This window comes from Phalaenopsis equestris, unplaced genomic scaffold (genome assembly GCF_001263595.1).
Source record: "Phalaenopsis equestris unplaced genomic scaffold, ASM126359v1 Scaffold000455, whole genome shotgun sequence".
NCBI classification, from domain to species: Eukaryota; Viridiplantae; Streptophyta; class Magnoliopsida; order Asparagales; family Orchidaceae; genus Phalaenopsis; species Phalaenopsis equestris.
The window spans coordinates 387309-401788 of NW_018164896.1; the positions used below are offsets into that span (position 1 = coordinate 387309).

Sequence of the window (14480 nt, forward strand, 5' to 3'; positions counted from 1 at the left end):
ATATATATATATATATATAATTTAATTATTTCGAGTCAAAGCGAGCCAAACATGAATGAATAAATCTTTGTTCGTGTTCGACTCGTTTATATATCGAGCACAAAAAATTTGTTCTTGTTCAGCTCGTTTACTTAGTGAGCGAATCAAACACGAGTTTTTTAACCAACTGAATACGAACTGTTAGCGACAATAAACCGTTTTGACGGCCCTACTTGCACCTGAATACTTTAGGTTGTTTAACACAAACACGAGGCCAAATAAAATGATGAGTATATATATATATATATATATATATATTATATTTCTAGAAAATTATTTGGCTTTTTGTATAGCTTGGTTTTTGTTTTTCATTTTTTCTTTGCCATTTTGTTCAGCTCTTAAAAGACAGCTAGTGTGGATTTCATTCATTCACAATTTGGATTGTTTTTAAATGCTATGTTGTTTGTTGGTTGTATTCTGTGGATTGTTTTTGTAGTTAGGTGTTTGTTATTGGTTTCTTTTCGTATTCAGTTGGATATCTGTTGTTGGTTGTGAGATGTTATAGTTTTGTAGGTTTTAGCTTTTGGCCATCTGTTGGTGGATATCTTTTTTTTCTTAGAATTTTTTGATATTTGTGGGGTTCTTCTTGCACTTCTTTGTGGTTTTCTTATTGATTAATTTTATGTTTTCTTGGAGTTTTTCCTGCTAGTTGATGGAATTTTGTTACTGGTTTCCTTTTGTATGTAGTTGCTTACCTATTGTTGTTTTGTTGTTATATTGGTCGTGAGTTTATTCTAGCTGGATTTTGATTTTTATTATTGATGTATCTCTCTTTAGTATTTGATATTTCTGAGGTTCTATTGCTATTGTTCGGTGATTTTTTTTTTTTTCCGATAGCCTTGTTTCCACATCTGAATTATTCATTTCTTCTAGATGACATATGGATAATTTTTAGGTAGGGCAAACCTTCCAACCTAATACCTTACAAAGGTTTATTTTATTTTCAACCAACATGTTATGCGTTCAAGCAAAATGTTCAGATTGATCCATTTTCGAGCCGATCATAGCTCACTGTATTCAATTTAGAGCTAGTTCGATTTGAAATTGAGTCGAATTTGATCTTGTTTGAGATTGAAATGACCTGACTAAAATTGAGCGATTTAGATCAATTCCAGCTCAAAAATCAAAATGAGCCAAGATTAACCCAATTTAAAATTAATGAATAAAATTCAAAAAAAAAAACTAAAAAATCCTACTACTTGTACAATTTAATAGTTTATTTAGCATTCAATTAAACAAATTTTTATATGCATGAACAAATTTATAAATAAAATATTTAGAGTCTATCTCGAGTCATTTAGAGCCGACTTTTGTATTACTCAAAATAAATTCAATACATGATTTCAACTAATAACTCGGCTCATTTATTTTTCTCATCTCAATTCCAATAAAATTTGGAAATAATTTTTCGAGCAATTCAAGCTAAAATCCAAAGCCTTCCTCATGCATAAAATTTTCCATCATGAATTATGATAGTTATTATTGAACTTTTTTTTTCATAGTTTTTGTTTTATCGGCTTATTGAATCAGTTTATAAATAAATATTAAGAAAACAAATATCAATAAATAAAATAATAATTATTATCATAATTATTTTTCTTATTGTGTGTCGTAGAATTCATAATGGTAGAATGATAATAAAGATGAATAATAAAAAAATAGAAAGAGCGGACAACAAAATTTTTATGTGATAAAACTCTAGAAAGATAACAAATCATAGGGCTTAACCAACCAAAGCAACCCGCTATGAAATTGTAAGTACATAGATTCATTCTTCTCTTAAGAAAGAGCGGACAACAAAATTTTTATGTGATAAAATTCTAGAAAGATAGTAGATTCATTCTTCTCTTAAATTAGAAAATATCAAATTAAAAAGCTGATAATAACAGATATACAACAGTGGTTTAATTATAATGGCTATAATTGAACTACAACAAAGGTGGTTCTTGATCGTAATAGCAATAGGTAGTCACAAAGGTCATACTTGGTTGTTATAAATATAGTAGTTGGTCATAAAAATTATAGTAGATGACTGCAATAACAACAATTGGTCACATAGACTGTAATAATAGTAGTTCACCACAAAGGTCATATTTGATTGCTATAAAGATATTAGTTGGCCATAAAGATTGTAATCGGTGGATGTAAATGCAAAAATTGGACACAAATGTCGTAGTTAAAAACCGTAGTAGTAGTAATTGGTCACAGAGACTATATTTGGTTGTTGCACAAGCAATAGTTGGCCACCAAGGTCATGATGAAAAATTGTAGTAGTGTAAGCTGCTCACATAAGTCTTAGTTGGTGACTACAATAACGTCAGTTTGTCATAAAGGTTGTAATTAAAAGCTGTAACAATAGTGTCACATAGATCGCACTTGGTGACTGCAATATCATCGGTTGGTCACATATGTTGTAGTTGAAAGGTGTAAAAGCTTCAGTTGATCACATAGACTATAGTTGAAAACTGTAATAATAGTAGTTGATAATAAAAACTATAGTTGATGATTGCAATTTGGTGAGTTCGCCACATTGGTCGTAATTAGTGGTTATACCCTTTCTCTCATGGAAAACGAGATTTCAATTTTTGCACCGAAAATTTATATCTATCTTTATACAGTGTATACAAAAATATAGGTGTCAGGAATAATCATCGTATTTTGGTCATTATGCTTGTTATACATTACTCATACTTGAGAAATGTCGATGACAAGTAGGGTTTAGTGACAGTGGTGAGTCGGGGCAGTTAGCGGTGGATGAAGGCAGTCAATGCGGGGTGATCAACGGTGGTTGGGGGCTACAAAGGTCAAATATTATTGTTAGGTCTTTAGTCTATCACACCCTCTTGAATCCCTCTTCCCCTCCCTCGAGTGAAGTGAGAGGTTATATTTATAGCTTATGAGGAGGATAATTTTGGTCTTTTGGCGAATAACTTCACCAACCACCTGATTCGGCGACCATATCGATCTCCCGTGATCATAAGAGATTTTTTAAATTTTTGAGAAAATTAATGATCTCAAAATTGACTAATCTTGGCTTTTGTATTTCTCTAAGATGCTCGATTTAATTATAACTATGTCAAATTTGACCATTCAATTGATCCAAAGCCTCCAAATGTGTTCCAATGGCCTGAACCTTAATGTGGGCTTGAATGAACTTGAAATGACCCAACTTTGGTATCATCGAATTCTTCTTGTAAAGAGTCAATTTGACTACAAAATTTCTAGAATTAAGACTCGAGAAGATCTTGAATTTGAATATGGAATGTTTATTGCTAAAAAAAGCATTGAGATTTGTGCTATAAGGCAAAATTTTATTGATGATGCATCAGTTGCCCCCTATTTTTGGACATTGATCTTCATATCATCCAAAAAAATTAGTTGTTATGAAAGTCTCCGTCATAATTTTAGATACCTAAAAACTTGTACACTTAATTAAAATAAGAAACCTTTGACATTGATGCTTCATGGAACTTCAAAAATGGCAAAATACAATCCAGGATACCAAAAAATAGTGAAGTAAACACTTCTGAAAAGATACTTGAACATGTCGTTGCTAGCAATGTCAACGGTCGTTATATGTGGTTCGGGCATGTATGCATGTATGTATGGAAGCACGTGTTAAATTCAAGCAAATAAATATAATTTTGTGTTTAAGGATGTGATGGGATCTGTAGGTAGGTGCAAATGCAATCAAGAATGCAACATCGAACACAAGGTGAAAAGGTTCACGCAAGTTTGTACCTGCACGTGCATGCGCGACAATGAGGGCACGTTAGTGCATGAGCGCGCAAGCACGAGCACATGGGGGGTTGTGTGTGTGGCAGCAACAGTAGAGACGCACAAGCACATGCACGTACAACAGCTGCAGTAGAGGTGAAGAGCACTAGAGTGCATGCACGGATGCGTGTGCCGTGACAACGAAGGCGAGCAAGCTTGAGTGCACTCGAATGTCTGAAATTCACGAAGCTAGAATATTAATTTAATGTATTAGCATTGCATGAAGAGCCACACACAAATAAACAATAAAAAGGTAGCAGAAGACACAAAAAAATTAACATAGAAAACCCTGGAAATAGAAGGGGCCTAACTTAATCAAAGTAATCAACTATGTAATTATAAATACATATCTACTCTTCTCCTAAATTAATGAAGATAAAAATTGAAAGTCGGTAATCACAGATGCACTACAGTAGTTTAGTCATAATGTCCATAATTAGGCTACAACAAATGTGATTTTTGGTTCTAATAGTAATAGTTATCCACAAAAGCCGTAGTTGGTTGTTACAAATGCAGTAGTTGGTTATAAAGGTTGTAGTCAGTAGTTGTAATAGTGGCAGTTGGCCACAAAAACCTTAATTAAAGAATGTAAAAATAGTATTTGGCTTCAAAAGTCGTAGGCAGTAGTAGTTGGCCATGAAAAACTATTTTTGGTAGCTGCAATAATGAAAGTTAGCCACAGAGATCTAAGTTGAAAATTATAACAGTAGTAGTTGGGCACAAAGACTGTATTTGGTTACTACACATGCATCGATTGGTCACAAAAGTCGTGGTTGGAAGCTGTAATAACGTCAGTTGGCCACATGAGTATAGTCTTTTACTGCAATAGCATCAGCTAGCCATACAGGTCGTAGTTAAAAGTTGTCACAATGACCGTAGTTGATGACTATAATATCATCAATTAGCCACACGAGTCAAAATTGAAAGATGTAATAGTATCAGTTGGCCACAAAGATTATAGTTGGAAACTGTAATAATAATAATTGGTCATAAATGATGTAGTTTGAAACTGCAATATTGTAAGTTGACCACATATGTCATAGTTAGTGACCCTTCTCTCAGGGAGAATGGGGTTATAAACTTACACTGAACACTTTATTTATCTTTATACAACATTTAGAAAAATATAAGTGTTAGGAACAATGTTCATATTCTGGCTATTATGATCGTACGCACTGGCCACCGATGGACGGTGGTAGCAGGTTGTGACGGTCTGCCATGGTCAACAGTTATGGAGTTTTCAATATAGTGTAATACGATAAAACTATATTTGTGATACGATTTTAGCAAGCAAGGGTGACTGATGACAGCAAGCAAAGGTGGCCTGCAATGGACAACGCCAACCAACGACGGTGGTAGGCAGTGTTCGACTGCTACAGAAATGAGATACACAATTGTGCAGTCCTATACGCCAATATAAAAAAATTGAAAGAAGGTGGTTGATTTGCAAATAACAAGTTTCAGGTGGTATGCATTTAATTTGCCTCAGGATAATTACATGCAGACCACCCCAACATTAATATTTACAAACTATTAAGAATTTGGTAAAAATGAAAACATGTTTTTGGATTTTATCATGAATTTTGATATTCGAGTGAGAATTTGAAAAATGGCCCAAAACATTAATATTTACAAATTAAGCACCCTAGAGACTTTTTGAACCATCAAATCAATGTACTTACACGTGCCACAATCAAACTATTGAGAATTTGATAAAAATAAAAAAAATTGGGATTTACCATAAATTTTGATATTTGAGTGAGAATTTGAAAAATGGATGAAAGATGGTGGCTGATTTGTAAATAGCAAGTTTCGGGTGGTCTGCATGTAATTGCCCCTAGAATTTATCCTGTCATTTGCACCTAATAACCTTTCAGTGGCTCTGCCTGTGAAAATGGATTTATGGGATGATTATTTTGCCTTAAGAAATCTATATATCTTAAGCACTAGAGTGTAAATACTTGAGAAAAAATATATATAATAATATTAATAATTTGTGAAAGTGAACAAAAATTCTTTACAATAAAAAAGGCAAACAACAAAATTGAAGACAGCCTCAACTCTCAAGTAATCTCTACTCATACTCTACAGCAGAGTACTACATTCTTCTACAGAATAAGAAATAAAATCCTGGAAGCTCACCAGGCTTTTAATCATGCCTAAAATTCTATGCATTCTGCTCAAATACTTTGGTAACAATGCCAACAGCTATTGTATTCCCTGCAGACCTTAAGAATGCCCGTCCAAGGGCTTTGCATCTACTGAACTCCTCAACACAAACAGCACCATCCAAATCCACCTGAAATTAAGAAACACAAGCATCATAGAATTTAAAATCTAAATTAAAAAGAGACTACGATACATTCTTAATTTGTCCAACAAATTTTCAGCTTCTTTGTTCTTCATCCAGTTCAAGCCATTTTAAAGCAAAATAATATAATTTGAGTTAAGTGTCAAAATAATTGCGACTAAATGTCCGTTTTGGGCAGCTTATTTGGTGCGGTCGCATTTTGAAAATGCACCTGATCTGTTTGGGCAAACTGCGTTTTGGCAGCTTATGCGCTTTCAAAAAGTTAAAAACAACGTTTGCACACCGCACCTAAAAACCGCACCTTTCTAGAAAGGTGCGGTGGCAGCTTTCTGGCTGCGATCTGGCTTTTCCAAAAAAATAAAAATTTGTAATAGCCACCGAACCTAGCTTATCAGTAGATTATTTTTAACTAGTTTAACAGCATTCAATAAGCTGCAGCTGCACCAAACACACCCTAAATTGACACTTTTATACACTCTAGAGCTAAAATGACACCCTGCTTTCTCAATAACAAATTTACCATTACTTCAATTTATCAATTATTTTCAGCAAAGTGTTCGTAGAAATACATAATTGCCGTCAAACCACCCTATCGTTGCAATGGAGGAGAAGGCTTTAAATGACAAACCACCAGTCTACTTACCTCGACTATGGCACTTTGCTTAGATTTAAGGACTCTGGGAGCACCTTTAGAAACCTTTCCAGTTTTCTGATCCAGCAAAGATACTATTTTTACCACTCTTGCAGCTTCTTTTACGTGTTGGATATGGAACTCAACCTGCATTCATGCCAGTTATTAGATCTGAGTTGAGTATTCCAGTAAAAGAAAGAAAAATACCAAACTAGTCCCCGACTCTATTAATATGGGCTGTAATAGTCCTTAGAGAGGACTATTTTAGTCCCCCTTTAAAAGAATCTCAGAACTAAATTTACACTTCTATACTTTCTGTAACTAAAATGACACCCAAAAAAGAGTCAAGGGATCATTTTGACACTTTTCTAGAAAAAAAATGAAGAAAAAATTTATTATACAGGAGATCCGATTATGATTGGCATTTTGATGTCCAAAACAATAATCTTGAGCTCTAATCTTGTCGCCACAGCCACAGGAAAATCTGGGTGACACAGCACGCCACCTTGCATTAGTTGGATGGGATCTATGCCTTGCAAACTGATAGCCACATTGTCACCTGCTCTTACAGCATTGCAAGCAGAAGAATCCCGCTCGATGGATCTTACGGTAGCAAATTCCCCAGAAGGCATGACTAAAACCTACAAACACGTTGATATGAATCATTACTCATAATTGAAACTTAAAAGGTCTTCATCAAAAGAATATGTTAGTATCATATCCTAATTAAGTGGTTATGAGTGACGCCTGAGAGGGCATGGATGTCATCAAGGACATATTGGTGTCAATCTGGTTGCAAGCCTCACAACACTAAAGAGGAGTGAAAACGCTTTGAAAGGATAGGATAAAGAAACATTGGCTCCCAAAAACAAAGGGAAGATTTACGTACACATACCACCCAATTCCTATGTATTTACATATCTAAAACCCAAACTTCAATTTTTACATATATGCAACGTTACCTATGTATGAAAAAGATTATTTCACTTTTTAAAAGCTAAAAGGGTGGTATTTTTTTATGTGGTATGAAAGATTTGGATGGTATTAATGTAAAAAATAAAGTTTAGGTGTTGATATGTAAATACAAAGGAATTGGGTGGTATGTATGTAAATGCCCAAAAGCAAATGATGAAATCAAACTTCGATGCAAGAGGTGGAAGATACCTTTGAACCAATTTGAACAACTCCAGCCTCCAGTTTACCAGAAACCACCACCATTCCGAGTGTCTGTAACTTAGTGACATCGCATATGGGAAGACGTAGAGGCTTTGAAACATCACGTAGTGGAGGTTGCAATGAGTCTATCACATCTAAAAGACACAATCCCCGGTACCTAACATATAAAATATCTCTGTAAATGCTAAGAAAATAATTAATTAATTTGCATATTAAGAAAAGACCTAAATTTGTCTTGGCAAAGATATAAAGAACATATCTATCTTCCACCTCAAAAGCTATATCAATCAAGTGCAATGAGAGATATACTGTTTAATTAATTAAATATCATAACTTAACTGAAAAAAAACACATCCATAAAAGAAGCTTAAACAAAAAGTTCAATAGTTTAACTTCCCGGATAGTTTAGAAGGCAAACTAGCCAAAAAGCTAGTGCAATTTGAATGGTGGGACGAGAATAAAGAAAATAAGTGATGCGGAAATCCTTCCCACTCCCAATCGGGCTCTCGCTCCTGACCCTGCTCCCAGCCAAACCTGAGATGTGTGAACCAATCATGGAGAGATTGGTTCAAACTATTCCAACCCCATGGGCCAGCCGGGCCCGCAAGGGGATCCTATTATATTATTTGGGTTACTATTAGAATTAGGGTAAATTTCGTTTGTAGACATATATATGTTGTTAATTCCTGATTTTGGGAGTTTTGGGTTTTGATTATGCCATAGAGACTGTTTTCTCTAATTTTTCTTGTAAAAATGTTGTATCCATAGATCTTTCGCAGGTGATGTGCCTGTAAACTTATTAGATTAGGGTGGCAATCTCTCCTGTACATCCAAAAAATCTCCGCTGTCGGTTTTGCAGACGACTTGCAATTTTCCTGTTCCGGCTTGCTGTCCAGCAGTTGAGAACCCCAATTTCTCTGCATTCATCATCTTTTCACCCACATTTCTCATCCTACAACTTACCTAATCTCTCTCATGATCACCCCACACCGTCTAGTAACCCTAAATCGATGCAATAAGAGATATATGGTACTGAGAGAGAGTAGAAAATTCATACCGTTGATGGTCCAAGATTGATAAATTTTGTATGGCCAAGTTGTTAGAGAGAAAAGATGATGACTTTTGCATAGTAATGTAATTCTCATAATCTACAATCATTAAAAACACAAAGTTATAACAAACAGTTTAAAAGTTAAGAATTTGATTTGATTTGATTTTATTTATTTATTTATTTGTAAGAGTTTTTATGTATACGCCTAGAAAGATATCCGATGAAAAAATTTTAATTTTCTTTGAATCGCTACTTGAATTTTTGCCAAGATGATTCCTTGCAATCCACTTGTGACCTTCTAGACTCTATAACTTGATTCTTTATTTGGCTACAATCATCCTAAGGCTTATTTATTGATCTCAATTTTAGGATGGTGCAACCAAATCCTACAATCGAACATTATGGCTTCATTTTCAGTATCTTTCTTTATTAAGGTGTGACAAAGTGCTCTGTGTTAGCGAATCCTATGGCTTTTAAGTACATTGTTCCAAATACTTCTCAATTACGATTTCATGCAGTAGTTAAAATACAATTCCTCTGTTTCTTCAGAGAAAGCCAACTTTTATAAATCCTCTACCATACTATATGTGGTTGTTTAAGAATAAATTTTTAATTGGTTTTATGAATATAAGTAAAAGTCCAAGGCTTATACAAAAACTCAATTATTGATTGAATAAAATTGATGTCTAATTCCTTCGACTTCCAGAATTCAATTCCTTAAAAAAGTGAAAATTTTGCAATTATATAAGAAACTCCTTGTAAAAGTATGACTCGTGTTCTCTTGTGAATTATTTCTCTTCTTATTTCTTCAACATTTTGTTATTAATTCAAAAGAACATTTGTATTAGTCAAATTTCATACAATCTGATTCCCAATAAGTATGTAAATTTCACAAAGTTTGTAGTATTCTTGATCTTTCTATTAGAAAGTCAATGAATTTTTTGTATGAATTAATTATAATTGGTTTTTTCGTTTTCATCAAGGTGACCGATAATTATTCTAAGAATAATGAATCGCCTGGTATATTTGGCTTTGCTTGTTAAATGAAAAATCTATTATAAGCTGTCTTTTCTATAAGCCTAAAATATGGCAATGACTACAAAGAAAATTCTTAATAAATCAACGTATCCATTGATAGTGTTTAAGTGTTCAAGATTCAGAGCTTAGACCATTGCCTAATAAAACGAAGTGCAATTCAAACTTCTTTACTAACAACATGGCGTCTATTGCGTGGTTCATATAATGGCATCTAAAATCATAATGGACTAAAGCATTAGCATAATCTTGAACTTTAACAGTTACAATGCTGCCTATAATCTATCTTCATGGTCGTCAATAACAAGAAACAACAAAAAAGCCTTAATCCCACTCCGTGGGTTGGCTACATGAATCCTTTTTCTCCATTCCGTCCTATTCAGTGTTATAGCTTCATGGTCGTCAGTAAAATTAAAAAAAATTTAGATTTCAAAGAAACAAATTTTCCATAAAACATATGATTAGATGCATATGTTGCTGCAATATCATAGTTAATTACATTGCATTAGTCATAGTTTTGTGCAAAACAACACTTTCAAAGTATTATACTAACTAAACTAATAGTTATCATAATCACAAGAACATATCTAATCATCCTTAAATATAGAAGATTATACAAAAATATACTACAGTTTAGTTACATAAAAACTGCAATAATAAGTAACAATGTTGTAAGCCAGAAATTGCATTCCAAACACAACACTCGTGCTTCGTTAATCTAATTCAAATAAAAAGGTTACTTCCAGAGCATATTGCCGTGGAGCTACCATAAATTGAAAAAAAAAATGGAGCGTTTACACACATACCACAAAATTCATATGTATTTATATATCTAACACCTAAACTTTCATATTTACATTCATAACACTCAAATCTTTAATATCACATCAAAAAATCATTATTACTAACTTTTTAAAAGTGAAATACACCTCTTCTTGCATAAGTTTAAGACACCAAAGTTTTATAGAAGTGAATATAAAAGTTTAGGCATTAGACATTTAAATATATAAGAATTGAGTGGTATGCATGTAAATACCCCTAAAAAAATTATAGAATTGCAAACTAACCAAGAAGACAAACGAGAATCCGAAGCAGCCGTCACCAAATTCTGATTTTCCATGGCACTAAGAGGAATCCAAGTTATGCATGATTCCTTGAAACCACATGAGCGCAAGAAAGATCCAAGCTGCACCTTAATAAAATCAAATCTGTCCTTCTTATAATCTATTAGATCCATCTTATTAACAGCTACTATTAGTTGTTCAACACCAAAACTCCGGATAAGTTGAGCATGCTCTCTTGTCTGTCCAAAGCCACTGCCATCCATACCAGCTTCAAAAGACCCCACAGAGGCATCAACAACAAGGACAGCTGCGTCAGCTTGTGTTGCACCAGATATCATATTTGGAACAAAATCTTTGTGGCCGGGGGAGTCCAGTAAAACCACGTGATACTTCTTTGAATCAAAATATGCAACAGCCACAGTCATTGTCACACCTCTTTCCCTCTCTTCAGAGCTCTCATCCATAGCCCAAGCATAAGTGAAAGATCCCTTGCCCTGTATTTACAGTAGCAATAATAAATTAGTTTGCAGCAAAATCAGACAAAGTTGGATAAATGAGATGCACATCTCAACCCACATTAACCGAGCTATACCTTTTCTTTAGCTTCCTTCTCATATTTATGCATTTCTTTGTTGGATATTCTTCCCAAAAGGTGCAATAATCTTCCAGATAATGTGGATTTTCCAGAATCAACATGGCCAACCTAGGTTGTTAAAAAATCAGTTAAATACTCAAGAGCTACAATTATGATAAAAAAAGAGGAACACAGTGGATTAGCAAAGCTGAATCAAGTGACTCCCTTACAAATGCAAGATTCAGCTGATCCTTCTTTCCTTGTTCTTGGTCAAGTAATAACCCTTTTCTGGGCTTGGAATCGTTTAGTGAATCCTCCTTTTTTTTTGTAACATTTGTATCTAACTTCAAACAGTCTAAATCATCGGCAAGAGTTTGTGGTGTTTCCATATTGAACTTAGCATTATTTCCCAGGTTTTGATTGAGTTGTATTGCTTTAGAGACTGTACGATTGCCAATTTGTCTGTCTTCAGATAATTCATTCAGTTGACTTGGGTTATAATGCATGATAGATGAATCACTTGGAAATAATTGATCCCCTTTAGGTAACGAAGCTGGTGGTTTAGCTGAAATTCCATCATTTATTTTCATTTCAGTTATTTTGTTTTTCACATTACTCACATTGAAAGCTGGTTTGGCGAGTACTGATATGGCAGGGACATAGTAGTGAAACAATTAGAAGATTGAAGGGAAAAAAGTAGAACCATAACAGTTTTATTTTCATTTTGTATGCTACACTTAAGAACTGAAAGACACTAGTCATAGCCAAAAACAAATCAAGCATTAAAAAAAAAAGTTTCGCAAGAAAAAGACAATCTAATACAATAAACTAGTAACAAAATTGCATAGAAACCAGTATCGGGCAAATAAAGCTCACATCAACAGCTTAACTTGTGAATTTCTTCTTATGATCATAAATATTTAGAAACTGAAAAAAATTGTCTTTTTCCAAAAAATAGCAAATATCTTACAAGATGATGGAATTTTTTTTCATGGAATTACAACCAAAAAAGTTGTACACTACCAATGGTTTGGAATAGAACAAGTACCTGTGTGATGTTAAAATAAAAAAATATATAAATTGGAGAAACATTGCCCGGTAAACCATGAATGAGAATCGATATAAATGTTCTAGTAAGCAGCTCTGTTTGGTAGGAAACAAAGAAGAATTCATTTTGATTTGAGGCTTTGAAATCCTACTTACCATGACTGATATATTTTATATGACATGCATATATTCTATTCAAAAGGACCTGATTCCAAAACTGTTGCAAAACAAAATGCACCCAAGAAATTATTATATTCCCTTTTTTCAGGATTTGAGAAGGTTTTTTTAATGTAAATATCAGAAAGCAATCATTCCGTTCAAGTCTCCTGAGACAAAAATATCATATATAAAAATAGCGGTGGGATTACTCTTTCGACAATTAGGTCCTTTTGAGATTTCCTGTAAGAATATATTAATTATGTTTTAAACTTTAAGCAGCCATACTATCTGGTTCCCAGTCCCACAAGCACTAATAACCATCCAAGCACATACGCCAACCAAATTCTAGGATCAACAATAATAATCCACTGCAAAAAACAGCATTCTAAGAGCAAAAACAATAGGGGGCATTTACAGACATATCAGTATAGCATACAATTCTTATGCATTTACATATCAAACACCTAAACTTTCATATTTAGACAACACTCACATACTTTGTTGGCCTTCATTCAACAACAATAACAACACAAAGCCTTAATCCCACTACGTGGGGTCGGCTACATGAATCCTTTTTCTCCATTGCATCATATTTAGTGTCATATTCATTTAGTTCTAATAAATTAGGATTATTTTTTATACAATAAGCCCAAGTCTATCTCTGCCTTTCTTAACTTAAGTCGAATCTAAAACATCTACTCTTCTAATCGAATCATCGGATGGTCGACGTTTAATGTGACCAAACCATGTAAGAGGACTCTCTCTAATTTTGTCCGTCACTGGAGTTACACCAACCCTATCCCGGATATATTCATTTAGCATTTTGTCTCTAAGTGTAAAGCCACTCATCCACCTAATCATTCTCATCTCGGTAACACTTAACTTAGTATTACATTTCTCTTTTAAAGGCCAACATTCAACGCCATAGAGCATTGTAGGTCTCACTACCCTCTTTTAAAATTTTCCTTTCAGTCTAAGCAATACTTTTCTATCACACAAAAGGCCTGAAGCATTCTTCCATTTCAACCAACCAACTTGAATTCTATTATTAACATCCCCATTTATATCACCATCGCTTTGGACAACGGACCCAAGATATCTAAATCGTTCACACCTTTTAATAATTTGATCACCCAAAGTCACACTTCTGTCACTGGAGCTATTACTACTCCATGTATTCAGTTTTAGTCCTGAAACATTCCATGTATTCAGTTTTAGTTCTACTTAAACAAAGGCCTTTAGACTCCAATGTAGACCTCCATAATTCAAGTTTTTCCTCGGTTTTTTCTCTTGCCTTATTTACAAGAAGGGTATCATCAACAAAAAAAAATACACCATGGTACATCCTCATGTAAATGTCCAGCAAGACCATCCATAACTAAAGCAAAAAGATATTGGATTAAAGCCGATCCCTGATGTAATCCAACAAAAATAGGAAAATATTTGGTCAATCTTCCTTCAGTTCGAACACAAGCGACAGCTCTAGTATACATATCTTTAATGACTTGAAGATAAGTCCTATCAACACCTTTCTTCTCAAGAACGCTCCAAAGGACATCTCTTGGAACCTTATCGTAAGATTTTTCTAAATCAATAAAAATCAAATGTAGATCCTC

General features: G+C 33.9%; 1 protein-coding gene across 1 annotated transcript in view; it reads right to left on the reverse strand.

Annotated features, from left to right (window-relative positions):
- Positions 1–5803: 5803 nt before the first annotated feature.
- LOC110027848 (HBS1-like protein) overlaps positions 5804–14480 on the reverse strand; it is a 56096-nt gene continuing 47419 nt past the window's right edge. Inside the window, exons 5-11 of the mRNA XM_020729458.1 lie at positions 11889–12223; positions 11677–11787; positions 11088–11578; positions 7923–8091; positions 7160–7399; positions 6771–6905; positions 5804–6115 (exon numbers count right to left, since the gene is read on the reverse strand). Of these exons, the coding sequence (XP_020585117.1) occupies positions 5984–6115; positions 6771–6905; positions 7160–7399; positions 7923–8091; positions 11088–11578; positions 11677–11787; positions 11889–12223 (1613 nt within the window). The 3' untranslated portion in view covers positions 5804–5983. The remainder of the gene's footprint in view (positions 6116–6770; positions 6906–7159; positions 7400–7922; positions 8092–11087; positions 11579–11676; positions 11788–11888; positions 12224–14480) is intronic.